Raw genomic sequence first — 13,920 nt, forward strand, 5'->3', positions numbered from 1 at the left:
TCCACATGCCTATCCAAAATAGTTGAGCTCAGTTCAGTTTATTGTCACGTGTACCGAGGTACAGTGAAAAGCTTTTTTTTGCGTACCAACCAGTCAACGGAAAGACAATACAAGATTACAATGGAGCCATCCACAGTGTATACATGATAAAGGGAATAATGTGAATAACGTTTAGTGCAGGTTAAAGCCGGTAAAGTCCGATGAAAGATAGTCCGAGGGTCACCAATGAGGTAGATAGTAGTTCAGGACTACTGGTAGTTCTGGTTGTGGTAGGATGGTTTAGTTGCTTGATAACAGCTGGGAAGAAACTGTCCCTGAATCGGGAAGTGTGTGTTTTCACACTTGTATACCTTTCACCCGATGGGAGAAGAGGGAGTGGCCAGGGTGCGACTCGTCCTTGATTGTGCTGCTGGCCTTGCCGAGGCAGCGTGAGGTATAAATGGAGCCAATGGAAGGGAGGTTTAGGGAGGAACTGCAGATGTTGGTTTAAACCAAAGATATAGAAGGGAGGTTGTTTTTCGTGTGAATGCAAAGTGAATTGAAATGCTGGTTGAATAAAGAACAAACCAAATCACATTTGTTTAAATTTTATTATGGATAATAAAAATCACTCATAACAATCAAAACAAAATTCATACATTGCTTTCTAAGAACAAGGACTTGTTGCCATAACAAGAACACTACTTGGACAAAATGGTGTTACATGGTGATGGTGGGCCGGTGGGTTTGGGCGGGTGGGTGGGGGGGAGGGGATAGAGAGAAGGGAGACGTTGGCAGAATAGACATTGTACGCCACATAACTGAACACCTAGATTCCAAATCAGAACACCGACATTGAGAGAAAAAAAAGCTCCTGCGTGAAGAGGAATGGTTGACGTGGGTTAAATCGTGAGGTTAAACCTTTCCGCTCCCCACCCTAGCGCGGCGGTTGTCGAAAACAGCCAAGGGCTCGATGATCAACGATGGCCCGCTTTGTATCGTCCAACGCGGCCACACTCAGAAAAAAAATCAGCCTGGTTTTAGAAAGACTCTGTACAGAAACAACGAGAACTTTATAAAATATGCTTGATAACAATTCATAAACTGGTGCAATGCCGAATAGCATGGGACCTGACGGAACAAGCTTTTAAAGGGCAAGCTCACAGCAGGCATTGCTTGTAAGGGTTAACAGCCCAATATCCCTTTCCTCCCCTCCCCCCTCCCGCCTTTCTCATTCTGTCATGTTTTAGCAACACAAGGCTCAATTTGGTATCAATCAATGAGTTCATTTTTTATTCATCCCCCCCTATCTTCAGACTGCGAAGATATTGTTTGGTTTACAGAAACAGTGCGGAAACAGGCCCTTCGGCCCACCGATCCCACGCCGACCAACGAACTAGATCTATCATACACACCAGGGACAATTTACAGAAGCCAATTAACCGACAAACCTGCACGTCCTGACCTGAAATGTTGCCTATCCACGTGTTCCAGAGAGGTAAACCAGAGTGGTCAATCTGGGTGCAAACCAGCATCTGCACATCACTCCTATGCACATCCTCCAGAGATTCTGCCTAAGCCGCTGAGTTACTCTGGCAATTTGTGTTCTACGCAAGATCCCAGCATCTGCAGTACCTTGCATTGCCAATCTTCCTGCGCTCGGTCCGCATTAACCAACCTGATCTCCCGGTGGCTGAGCACTTCAACTCTCCCTCCCATTCCCAGTCTGACCTTTCTGTCATGGGCCTCCTCCAGTGCCATAGTGAGGCCCACCGGAAATTGGAGGAACAGCACCTCATATTTCGCTTGGGCAGCTTGCAGCCCAGCGGTATGAACATTGACTTCTCCAACTTTAGATAGTTCCTCTGTCCATCTCTTCCCCTCCCCCTTCCCAGATCTCCCACTGTCTTCCTGTCTCCACCTATATCCTTCCTTTGTCCCGCTCCCCCCCCTGACATCAGTCTGAAGAAGGGTCTCGACCCGAAACATCACCCATTCCTTCTCTCCTGAGATGCTGCCTGACCTGCTGAGTTACTCCAGCATTTTGTGAATAAATTCATCCAAATCATTTTCATTCATTCTGTAATTCACCGTCGCATGATGGCAACCACAACCAACAATCATGACTGAGGAAAACGAGCTGGTGTTTCATTATGTCCCCACACGCTCCCTGGGACCAGGGGCTAGTTGGACATGTGGCCACAGCCACACTTGGTGGGAGACATTTGATCATTTTCACGGAGCTCACCTACACGTTGGACATCCGGATATACATCAAGGGCGGCACGGTGGCACAGCAGTAGAGCCATTGCCTTACAAAGCCAGAGAACTGGGTTCGATCCCGACTATGGGTGCTGTCTGCACGGAGTTTGTACGTTCTCCCCGTGACCTGCGTGGGTTTTCTCCGAGATCTTCGGTTTCCTCCCACGCTCCAAAGACGTACAGGTGTTTTTGTAGGTTAATTGGCTTGATATTAATGTATGATTTATATCCACAGTTTTAAGAATAAGGGGTAGGCCATTTAGAACAGGGACGAGGAAAAACCTTTTCAGCCAGAGAGTTGTGAATCTGTGGAATTCTCTGCCTCAGAAGGCAGTGGAGGCCAATTCTCTGAATGCATTCAAGAGAGAGTTAGATAGAGCTCTTAAGGATAGCGGAGTCAGGGGGTATGGGGAGAAGGCAGGAACGGGATACTGATTGAGAATGATCAGCCATGATCACATTGAATGGTGGTGCTGGCTCGAAGGGCCGAATGGCCTACTCCTGCACCTATTGTCTATTGAATGTAAAATTGTCCCTAGTGTGTGTAGTGTCAGTGTGCGGGGATCGCTGGTCGGAGTGGACTCGGTGGTGGGCCGATGGGCCTGTTTCCGCGCTGTATCTCTAAACTAAAAAACTAATTTAAACTAAACTAAACCAAAGGTGGATAAATCCCCAGGGCCTGACCAGGTGAATTCAAGCATGGTTATGGGAAGTGAGAGAGGAGATTATTGGGGCCCTGACAATAATTTTTTGTAATTTTTGTTATCCACAGATTAAGTACTGGAAGAATGGAGAACACCAGACGTTTAGCTTAGTTTAGTTTAGAGACAATAGACAGTAGACAATAGGTGCAGGAGGAGGCCATTCGGCCCTTCGAGCCAGCACCGCCATTCAATGTGATAGTTTAGAAATACATCGTGGAAACAAGCTCTTTGGCCCACCAAGTTCAAGCTGACCAACAATCACCCGTCCATTAGTTCTATCCTACACTCTAGGGACAATTTACAGAAGCCAATTAACCTACAAACCTGCACGCCCTTGGAATGAGGGAGGAAACCGAAGCACCCGGAGAATTCGCACAAGATTTCTGAAGAACTAACCACAAAGGTTGATGGGGGCAAAGGCATAGATGTTGTCCATATGGACTTCATCAAGGCCTTTGATAAGGTATTGTACAATGGGCTGCTCTGGAACGTTAGATCACATGGGATCCAGGGCGAGCTAGCCGACTGAATAGAAAATTGGCTTCATGGAAGGAAGCAGAGGGTGATGGTGGAAGGTTGTTTTATGGACTGGAGGCCCGTGACTCGTGTGCCTCAGGGATTGCTGCTGAGACCTTTGCTGTTTGGGGTTTACATCAACGATTTGGATGAGAATGTAGAAGGCATGATTAGTAAGAATGCATTCAAGAGAGAGCTAGATAGAGCTCTTAAGGATAGCGGAGTCAGGGGGTATGGGGAGAAGGCAGGAACGGGGTACTGATTGAGAATGATCAGCCATGATCACATTGAATGGCGGTGCTGGCTCGAAGGGCTGAATGGCCTCCTCCTGCACCTATTGTCTATTGTTTGCAGATGGCACTAAAGTGGGTGGTATTGTAGATGGTGAAGATGGTTATCAAAAATCACAGCAAGATCTTGATCAGTTTGGCAGGTAGGCTGACAAATGGGTAATGGAGTTAAATAAGTGTGAGGTATTGCATATTGTGAAGTCAAACCAGATAGGACCCTCATGGTGAATGGTAGGGCCCTGGGGAGTATTATAGAGCAGAGGGATCTGGGAATACAGGTACATAGGTCCTTGAAAGTGGCATCACAGGTTGATAGGGTGGTCAAGAAGACTTTCACTACTTTGGCCTTCTTCGGTCAGGGTATTGAGTATAGATATTGGGATGTTATGTTACAGTTGTACCAGGAGTGTGGGAGGAAACTGGAGCACCCGGAGAAAACTCACGCAGTCACACGGAGAACGTACAAACTCCTAACAGACAGAACCAGCAGTCAGGATCGCACCCAGGCATTTGCCATTGTAAGGCAGCAACTCTACTGCTGCGCCACCGTGCCGCCCTTGAAGAATTAGAATTAGAATTATCTTATAATTCAACCCAACAGATGTATCCCAATTCTCAGAACAATCCCATTTCCCTCTAATGTATTCTTTCACATACACCCATCAACTCCCTTCTTCAATTCTCCTCCCGCCCACCTAAACACCAGGGGATAGACACAAAATGCTGGAGTAACTCAGCGGGACAGGCAGCATCTCTGGAGAGAAGGAATGGGGGACGTTTCGGGTCGAGACCCTTCTTCAGACTGGTTAGGGATAAGGGAAATGAGAGATATAGGCGATGATGTGGGGAGATAAAGAACAATGAAAGATATTCTATAAAGTAACGATGATAAAGGAAACAGGTCATTGTTAGTTGTTTGGTGGGTGAAAACGAGCAGCTGGTGCGACTTGGGTGTGGGAGGGATAGAGAGAGAGAGGGAATGCCGGGGTTACTTGAAGTTAGGGAAATTAATATTCCCAGGGGCAATGTTTACAGTAAACAGCATCAGTCCTTGGGAATCAACCTAAATCCTGCAGACGCTGGAAATTTGAAACAAACACAGAAAACATTAGTAATGTTCGGTGGGTAAGGCAGCATCTGCGGTTAATGTTTCTGTTGGGGAGTCCTGGATCTGAAACGTTGGCTGTTTCTCTTTGCACAGATGCTGTCCAATGCTGAGTTTTCCTTACACCTTTCTGCATTAACCGTTCTTTGGGATGCTGCATGTCCAGACTGAGGACATGGATGCGAATCGGGAAGGGTTCTTCTCGAGGAGAGGAGACAAAAGATTTGCAAGCAATTCCCAAGCGTGCACCGGTCCCTGACGTTTGAAAGACTCTGCCTCGGAACAAACAAAAACGCGATTTCCCACCGAATTTCCCGTGGTTGTGAGAACCAACCGTTAACCCTTAAAGATGGAATTAAATGGCAACTGGTTAAAAATAAATGCACTGAGCGCCCATTGGATGCAATCGTCCCTTAAAGCCTGACGAGGGTAATAAGGCGTTAGATCCATTCTCTATTCTTTACAACTATTTATAATAAATGTATCAGTGAAACCCAACCTTGAACAGTACAACATGGGCACAGAAGCTTATTAAACTGGATCTCAGTAATGAATTGTCTTTGAAACCTGTTTAAAGGAAACCCAGGGCACTGCTGCTGCTTGGCGATGGGCACTTGGATCTTGTTGCAGAGTGAGTTTCCCGTAACCCGACAACGTGGATCCATGATCCCCCCCCGTTATCCGAGCAACATTCCGCCATGACCCCCGTATCCCGGCAACGTTCCACCATGACCCCTGTATCCCGGCAACGTTCCGCCGTGACCCTTGTATCCTAGCAATGTTCCGCCATGACCCCCGTATCCCGGCAATGTTCCGCCATGACCCCCGTATCCAGGCAACGTTCCGCCATGACCCCTGTATCCCAGCAACGTTCCGCATTGACCCCTGTATCCCAGCAACATGCATCCATGACTCTTGTAACCTGGCAACATGCATCCATGAACCCCCCATATCCCGGCAACGTGCATCCATAACCCCCGTGTCCTGGCAACGTTCCACTGTGACCCCCATATCCCAGCAACATGCATCCATGACCCCCGTATCCCAGCAACATGCTGCATGACCCTCATATCCCAGCAACGTTCCACCCTGGTTGCTAAGCGAGGTCCCCATATCCTAGCAATGTGCCACCATGACCCCTGTATCCCAGCAACGTGCCACCATGACCCCCGATTCCTAGCAACGTGCCGCCATGACCCCCGTATCCTAGCAACGTGCCACCATGACCCTCGTATCCTAGCAACTTGCCGCCATGACCCCCGTATCCTAGCAACACGCCACCATGACCCCAGTATCCTAGCAACTTGTCGTCATGATCCCCGTATCCTGGCAATGTGCCACCGTGACCTCCGTATCCTAGCATCGTGTTGCCATGACCCCTGTATCCCACCAAAGTGCCGCCATATTTGTTCAGGGAGGTCCCCCTCGTATCCCAACAATGTGTATCACAAAATGGCTTCCCCTCCCTCCCCCCCCCCCCAAAGATATATGCATCGGTAAATGGCTTCCCCAGGCAATGTGCACAGTTAATTGGCTTCTCTTGCTGCGATGTGATGTCCGGTTTTCCTTCCCCCCGTCCCCCCTTTCCCCCCCCCGGCCGTTGGTTAGTCCTTGTGATCTTCCCCTCAGGTGGCGGTGATGGTGATGGCTACAGTGACGACGACAAACCTCTGGCGCCTTTGGTGTAAAATGTCCGTCTGGACCCCGGAGAGGGGGTGAGTGTGGAGCGGGCGATGATGGAGGAGGGGTTGCAGGGTGGGGGGGGGGAGGGGGTGGGGATGATGGGCCTGGGGCCGCTGCCTCACCTCCTCCCTCCCTCACATCCTCGGCGGTAAGAGCAGGGCGGCGAGCGGCAGGCTCCAGAGCAGATGGTGGTCGCGGGCCGAGCCCGAGACCGATGCCTGGCCCAGCGCCTCAGAGGCCCCCCGGCTCGGCCTCGACTCCTTCCACAGCAGCCGCTCATCAGCTGCCTGAAACACACAACAAACACGCCGGTTAAACACACCCACTGCCTGAAACAATCGGTGAAGCTAAAGAACATTCAGTGGCACAGCGGTGGAGTTGCTGCCTTACAGCGCCGGGGGCCCGGGTTCGATCCCGACCACGGGTGCTGTCTGTACGGAGTTTGTACGTTCTCCCCATGACCTGCGTGGGTTTTCTCCGGGTGCTCTGGTTTCCTCCCGCACTTCAAAGGCGTGCAGGTCTGTAGGTTAATTGGCTTGGTGTAAGTGTAAATTGTCCCCAGTGTGTGTAGGATCGTGTTGGTGTGGGGGGGGGTCGCTGGTCGGCACAGGCTCGGTGGACTGAAGGGCCAGTTTCCGCACTGTATCTCTAAACTAAACTAAACATTGAACCAAACTGAATGCATATTGAACACAAGCGTCTCGGACCAGAGGTCATAGCCTCAGAATTAAAGGACATGCCTTTGATTAGTACGGGTGTCAGGGGTTATGGGGAGAAGGCAGGAGAATGGGGTGGGGAGGGGGAGATTGGTCAGCCACGATTGAATGGCGGAGTAGACGTGATGGGCCGAATGGCCTAATTCTGCACCTATCATTTGTGAATTTATGAACAAATGAGTCATGTAGCCCTAGAAACAAACCCCAGCTCTAAGGGAGTCATGTTCAAACTGTGCAAGAGAATCAACAGTGTTTTATTGTCATATGTCCCCCAATTTATTTTGCACTAAACATTATTCGCTGTACCCTGTACCCGTACAGCGTGGGCGGCTCGATTGTAATCATATATTGTCTTTCCACTGACAGAAAGCAAAAAAAAAGATTTGTACCTCTGTCGTGACAATAAACGGAACTAAATTTTTCTTTAAAAACAAATCAGCGGTCTGAGGGAGTTGTATTCAAACTGTACTTAGGGAAACAAAAAAATGCAGATGCCGGTTAATACACAAAAGGACACAAAGTCTGAAGAAGGGTCCCAACCCCAAACCTGGTTTTCACCTGTCACCTGTTCTCCAGAGATACCGAGTTACTCCAGCACACATAGTCTCTCTCTGCTCACCAACGTTTACACTCAGAGGGTGGTGGGTATATGGAACGAGCTGCCAGAATATGAAGAAGAGGCAGATACCATAACATTTTAAATACATTTTGATAGCTACATTGACAGAAAGGTTGTCGAGGGATATGGGCCAAACACGGGGACTGGTGTAGATGGTTTCTATGTTTCTACGGCGCATCTAAGTCCGCATGGTTGAGCTGGGCAGAAGGGCCTGTCTCCATGCTGTAAGTCATAGGTCGGACATTGAAGGATTGAAGGCAAGCACAGATCCCAAGACCTTGAATGGATACAAAGTGATGGAGTAACTCAGTGGGTCCCAAGAAGCATCTCTAGTGAAAAAGGATGGGTTGACCTTTCGGGTTGGGACTCTTCTTTGGACTGAAACTAGGGGATGATGGGGGTAGGGGGGGGGGGGGGGGGAGGGGAGTTGTGGGGGGGGGGGGAGGTGAAGGGCTGGAGGTAAGAAAGCTCCAGGGCCAGCCAGGGCTGGCCACTAATGTACTAAATGATGAGGTGCAGGGATAGGTTAGACAGAAATTGTTCCCCATAACAACATAGGTTAATAATGGGCAGTCGTACAAAGGTGCTAAAGTAGCAAAGGTGTCTAAAACCAGAGACCATGGGTTTAAATTAAGGGGCAAGATGTTGGGAGGAGATCTGAATAGTATTTTTTTCTCACTCAGAGACCATCTGTAAAACTGACAGAGAAGGTGGTGAAAGTAGTGACTCTTACAACACTGAACACTTGTCTGGATGGACACTTGAATTGCCAAGGAATAGAAAGCTGCAGTCCAAGTGCTATTGAGGGTGTGCAGCGTAGGTTTACTAGGTTAATTCCCGGAATGGCGGGACTGTCATATGTTGAAAGACTGGAGCGACTAGGCTTGTATACACTGGAATTTAGAAGGATGAGAGGGGATCTTATCGAAACATATAAGATTATTAAGGGGTTGGACACGTCAGAGGCAGGAAACATGTTCCCAATGTTGGGGGAGTCCAAAACCAGGGGCCACAGTTTAAGAATAAGGGGTAAGCCATTTAGAATAGAGATGAGGAAAAACTTTTTCAGTCAGAGAGTTGTGAATCTGTAGAATTCTCTGCCTCAGAGGGCAGTGGAGGCCAATTCTCTGAACACATTCAAGAAAGAGCTAGATAGAGCTCTTAAGGATAGCGGATTCAGGGAGTATGGGGAGAAGGCAGGAACGGGGTACTGATTGAGAATGATCAGCCATGATCACATTGAATGGCGGTGCTGGCTCAAAGGGCCGAATGGCCTACTCCTGCACCTATTGTCTATTGTCTATTGTCTATTGTCTATTGTCTATTGCTAGCAAAGGGATTTGTATAGATCAAAAATATAGATAACATTATGGCCAGGCTGATGAAGGCATGCACGGTGGCTCAGCTGTATAGTTACTGCCTTACAGCGCCAGGTTTTCTCCGAGATCTTTGGTTTCTTCCCACACTCCAACGACGTACATGTTTGTAGGTTAATTGGCTTGGTATAAATGCAAAATGGTCCCTAGTGTGTGTAGGGATAGTGTTAGTGTGCGGGGATCGCTGGTCGTTTGGTCGGTGCTGACTCGGTGGATCGAAGGGCCTGTTTCCGCGCTGTATCTCGAAACTAAACTAAACGAACCCTTCTTCGACACCTTATCTATCTAGTGGTTGGCATGGACATGGGACAGTTCGGAAGATCTACTTCTGTGCTGTATGTCTCAATGTCAAGGAATTCCAAGGTTGACCGCGGGAGGATGAGGGGTGATCTTGTAGACGTCATCATGAGAGGAATAGATCGGGTGGATGTACCGAGGGTCTTGCCCAGGGTAGGTGAATCGAGGACCAGAGGTCATAGGTTTAAGGTGAAGGGGGAATTTTTTACAGGAACCTGAGGGGTACCTTTTTCACACACAGAGTGGTGGATGTATGGACCAAGTTGCCAGAGGAGGTAGTTGAGGCAGGGACTATCGCAAAGTTTAAGAAAAATTTAGACAGGTAAATGGATAGGACAGGTTTAGAGGGAAATGGCCCAAACGCAGGCAGTTGGGGCTAGTGTAGATAGGACATGTTGGCCGGTGTGGGCAGTTTGGGATGAAGGGCATGTTTCCACGCTGTATGGCTCTATGACTGAGTTGCAGTTGAGTAGTTTATTGTTAACGCAGATATATCAGAGGCTGACTGGCCTACTGTCAAGTTTCCCTTTGTTCTTGGTTCCTAATGGGTTGGAACCTTGAGTGTGTGGGCCATAGGTGACCTTGGCAGTGCTGAAGAAGCAGAACAAGTTATGGTTTACAGTGGGTTGATGGGCCTCATGCATCCCCTCCACCCACCATCTGCTCTTTTACATAGAAACACCGAAGATAGGTGCAGGAGGAGGCCATTCGGCCCTTCGAGTCAGCACCGCCATTCAATGTGATCATGGCTGATCATCCAAAATCAGTACGCCGTTCCTGCTTTCTCCCCATATCCCTTGATTCTGTTAGCCTGAAGAGCTATATATAACTCTCTCTTGGAAACACCCAGTGAATTGGCATCCACTGTAAATGACCAGGCAGGAGAGGCCAGAATTTCCGCATTATTCGCATTACGGCACAGTATGATTGAGACGCCCCTCATATCAATCATTCTCCTGCCTGTGCATTTACATAGGGTCATGGAGTCGCACAGCATGGAAACACGTCCTTCCACGGCCCAACTTGCCCACACCGACCAACATGACCCACCTTCACTAGTCCCATCTGTCCACATTTGGCCCATATCCCTCTAAACCTGTCCTATCCATGTACCTGTCTAATTGTTTATTAAACGTTGCAATAGTCCATGCCTCAACTACCTCCTCCGGCAGCTCATTCCAGACACCCACCACCCTTTATGTGAAAGTGTCACCCATCTAGTGGCTACAAAATGTCAAAATTGCTGGAGGACCTGCGTGGGTTTTCTCCGAGATCTTCACACTCCAAAGACGTACAGGTTTGTAGGTTAATTAGCTTGGTATCAATGTAAAATGTTCCTAGTGTGTGTCGGGTTAGTGTTAATGTGCGGGGATCGCCGGTTGGTGCCAGCTCGGTGGGCTGAAGGGCCCGTTCTGTATCTCTAAGCTAAATGCCTGCATCTCGGAACTAAGACTAAAGTAAATTGCATTCGAATTCCCAGAGCTTTTCATTTTTAGCAACAAATTTCCCAGTTAACCTGTGGACTAAAGTGAACTCTATCAGATTGTGCTAGTGTACTCTACTTATCTGTCACCTTGTCTGTTGTAGCATTTGCATTGCACAAAGGAAGCCATTCCACCCACAGATTCCAATTAATTTCCCTCCCCTGCTGGATCCTTAGCAAAATGTTCCCTTTTAATTAAATCTCCCTTTAATTTTCCCTCTGTGAGTAACTGTGAATGTGTGCTTACTGTAATCCACCCAAGTGGAACCCAAAGGAATGTAGATAGAAGTGAGCCGCAAGTAAATGACTAATGGACTCCAAGAAATGTACAACATGGAGGAGATAGTTGAGGGAAATAGTGTGATGTTTAAGAGACATGTGGCCAGGTACATAGTTAGCACATGTTTAGAGGGATACTAGACCAAGTGGACTCGTTGGGCCCAAACCTCTCCTGCATTGGTGCAGTACCCTCTCCTCCCCCACTACCCTCTCCCCCCTCCCCCTCCCTCCCCCTTCCTCTCCCTCCCCTCCCTCTCCCCCACCTCCCTCCCCCATTCCCTCCCTCCCTCGCTCCCTCCCTCCCCATCCTCCCTCCTCCCTCATCCCCTCCCTCCCTCCACCTCCCTCCTTCCCTCCCTCCACCCCCCCATCCCCCTTATCCTCCCTCCTTCCCCCTCCTCTTCCCCCCCACTCCATCCCCCTCAACCCCCCTTATTCTCCCCCCTCCCCCCTCCCTCCCTCCCTCCCTGGGAGATAGATTTAAACTTTAAAAAGTGAATGACACCAATAAAAATATAACACCAATTTCAATGAAACTTCTTCCATGAGCACCAAAGGGGCGACGGTGAGTAAGGTGGGCCTAAAATTGTCGCGCTATCGTGTACCGTTTTGGTTGTACTTCAGGAACAAACAAACAAACAAGAGTTTTAGATTTAGATGTAGAGTTAGATTTAGAGATCTTTGTATCTTTAGTATTATCTTTAGTAACATCTTTAGTATTATAGATAGGTCAAGTGCAGGCAGGTGGGACTAGTGTAAATGGGGCATGTTGGGTAGCATGGGAAAATTGGGCCGAAGGGCCTGTTTCCACACTGTTATGACTCTATGACATGCAGCAAAAGAACCTGTAACTAAATCCAGTGGAAACGGGTACTAAATATAGTATCCATGTCTGCATGGTACGGAGGCATAGCTGCTGGAGTTGCTGTCTCACAGTCCCAGAGGCCCAGGTTCGACCCTGACCACGGGTGCTGTTGTTCGGGTTCAGAACTTCAGATTCGGATGGAGTTTGCACGTTCTCCCTGTGACCACGGGGTACTCCAGTTTCCTCCCATATCAGTTCAGTTTATCTATTGTCGCGTTCACCGAGGTACAGTGAAAAGCTTTTGTTGCGTGCTACCCAGTCGGCAGAAAGAGAATACATGATTACCATCGGGCCATTTACAGTGGTATAGATACATGATAAGGGAATAGCGTTTAGTGCAAGGTAAGGCCAGCAAGTCTGATCAAGGATAGTCCAAGGGTCACCAAAGAGGTAGATAGTAGTTCAGTAGTAGTTCCTATAATTTTCTAATTGTTTCTTAAACGTTTCATCTTACAGAGTCCCTCCATCCGCAAGCCCCTACTCGGTTAATTCCCGGAATGGTGGGAATTACTAGGTTAATTCCCGGAATGGCGGGACTGTCATATGTTGAAAGACTGGAGCGACTAGGTTTGTATACACTGGAATTTAGAAGGATGAGAGGGGATCTTATCGAAACGTATAAGATTATTAAGGGGTTGGACATGTTAGAGGCAGGAAACATGTTCCCAATGTTGGGGAAGTCCAGAACCAGCGGCCACAGTTTAAGAATAAGGGGTAGGCCATTTAGAACAGAGATGAGGAAAAACTTTTTTAGTCAGAGAGTTGTGAATCTGTGGAATTCTCTGCCTCAGAAGGCAGTGGAGGCCAATTCTCTGAATACATTCAAGAGAGAGCTATATAGAGCTCTTAAGGATAGCGGAGTCAGGGGTATGGGGAGAAGGCAGGAACAGGGTATTGATTGAGAATGATCAGCCATGATCACATTGAATGGCGGTGCTGGCTCGAAGGGCCGAATGGCCTACTCCTGCACCTATTGTCTATTGTCTATTGTCTATACTCGAGCGTTCAGGTCTGCTGATGCTGGCCTGTTAGCCACTCAACGCCACAGCAATAACAAAATTGGTAAGGCAGCCTTTTTCAACTAGGCCCCCAAGCTGTGGAATACCCTACCCAGGGCTATGAGACTCTCCTAACATTTTTAAACAGCAATTAAAAACATATCTTTTTAATCAAGCTTTTAACTGATTTTACTTTGTTTGTCTTTCTACACTCTCAATTTTACATTTTACATTTTACATTTTATATTTTTATATAAATCTGTGCCTTGCATGCTACTAACAGCCTATGTCTTTACTGTTTTTAATTGTATTTTTGTTTAGACGTGGGGGTCCAGATTAAGGGGTCACAGTTTAAGGATAAGGGGGAAGTCTTTTAGGACCGAGATGAGAAAGTTTTTTTTCACACAGAGAGTGGTGAGTCTGTGGAATTCTCTGCCACAGAAGGTAGTTGAGGCCAGTTCATTCGCTATATTTAAGAGGGAGTTAGATGTGGGCCTTGTGGCTAAAGGGGATCAGGGGGTATGGAGAGAAGGCAGGTACAGGATACTGAGTTGGATGATCAGCCATGATCATATTGAATGGCGGTGCAGGCTCGAAGGGCCGAATGGCCTACTCCTGCACATATTTTCTATGTTTCTATGTTTCTATGTGTTTGTTTTTGTGGAAACAAAACTTTGGGCTGCATTCAGTGGCATGAAAAGTGATACGTAAATAAAGTTATTATTACATCACAAAGACGTGTGGGTTT

The 13,920-nt window shown here is 47.9% G+C and overlaps 1 protein-coding gene across 1 annotated transcript in view; it reads right to left on the bottom strand.

Annotated features, from left to right (window-relative positions):
* Positions 1-616: 616 nt before the first annotated feature.
* The window catches only part of gfra4a (GDNF family receptor alpha 4a), a 62,322-nt gene continuing 49,018 nt past the window's right edge, over positions 617-13,920 (bottom strand). Inside the window, exon 7 of the mRNA XM_078408432.1 lies at positions 617-6,826. Within this exon, the coding sequence (XP_078264558.1) occupies positions 6,674-6,826 (153 nt within the window). The 3' untranslated portion in view covers positions 617-6,673. The remainder of the gene's footprint in view (positions 6,827-13,920) is intronic.

This window comes from Rhinoraja longicauda, chromosome 1, assembly GCF_053455715.1.
Source record: "Rhinoraja longicauda isolate Sanriku21f chromosome 1, sRhiLon1.1, whole genome shotgun sequence".
NCBI lineage: Eukaryota > Metazoa > Chordata > Chondrichthyes > Rajiformes > Arhynchobatidae > Rhinoraja > Rhinoraja longicauda.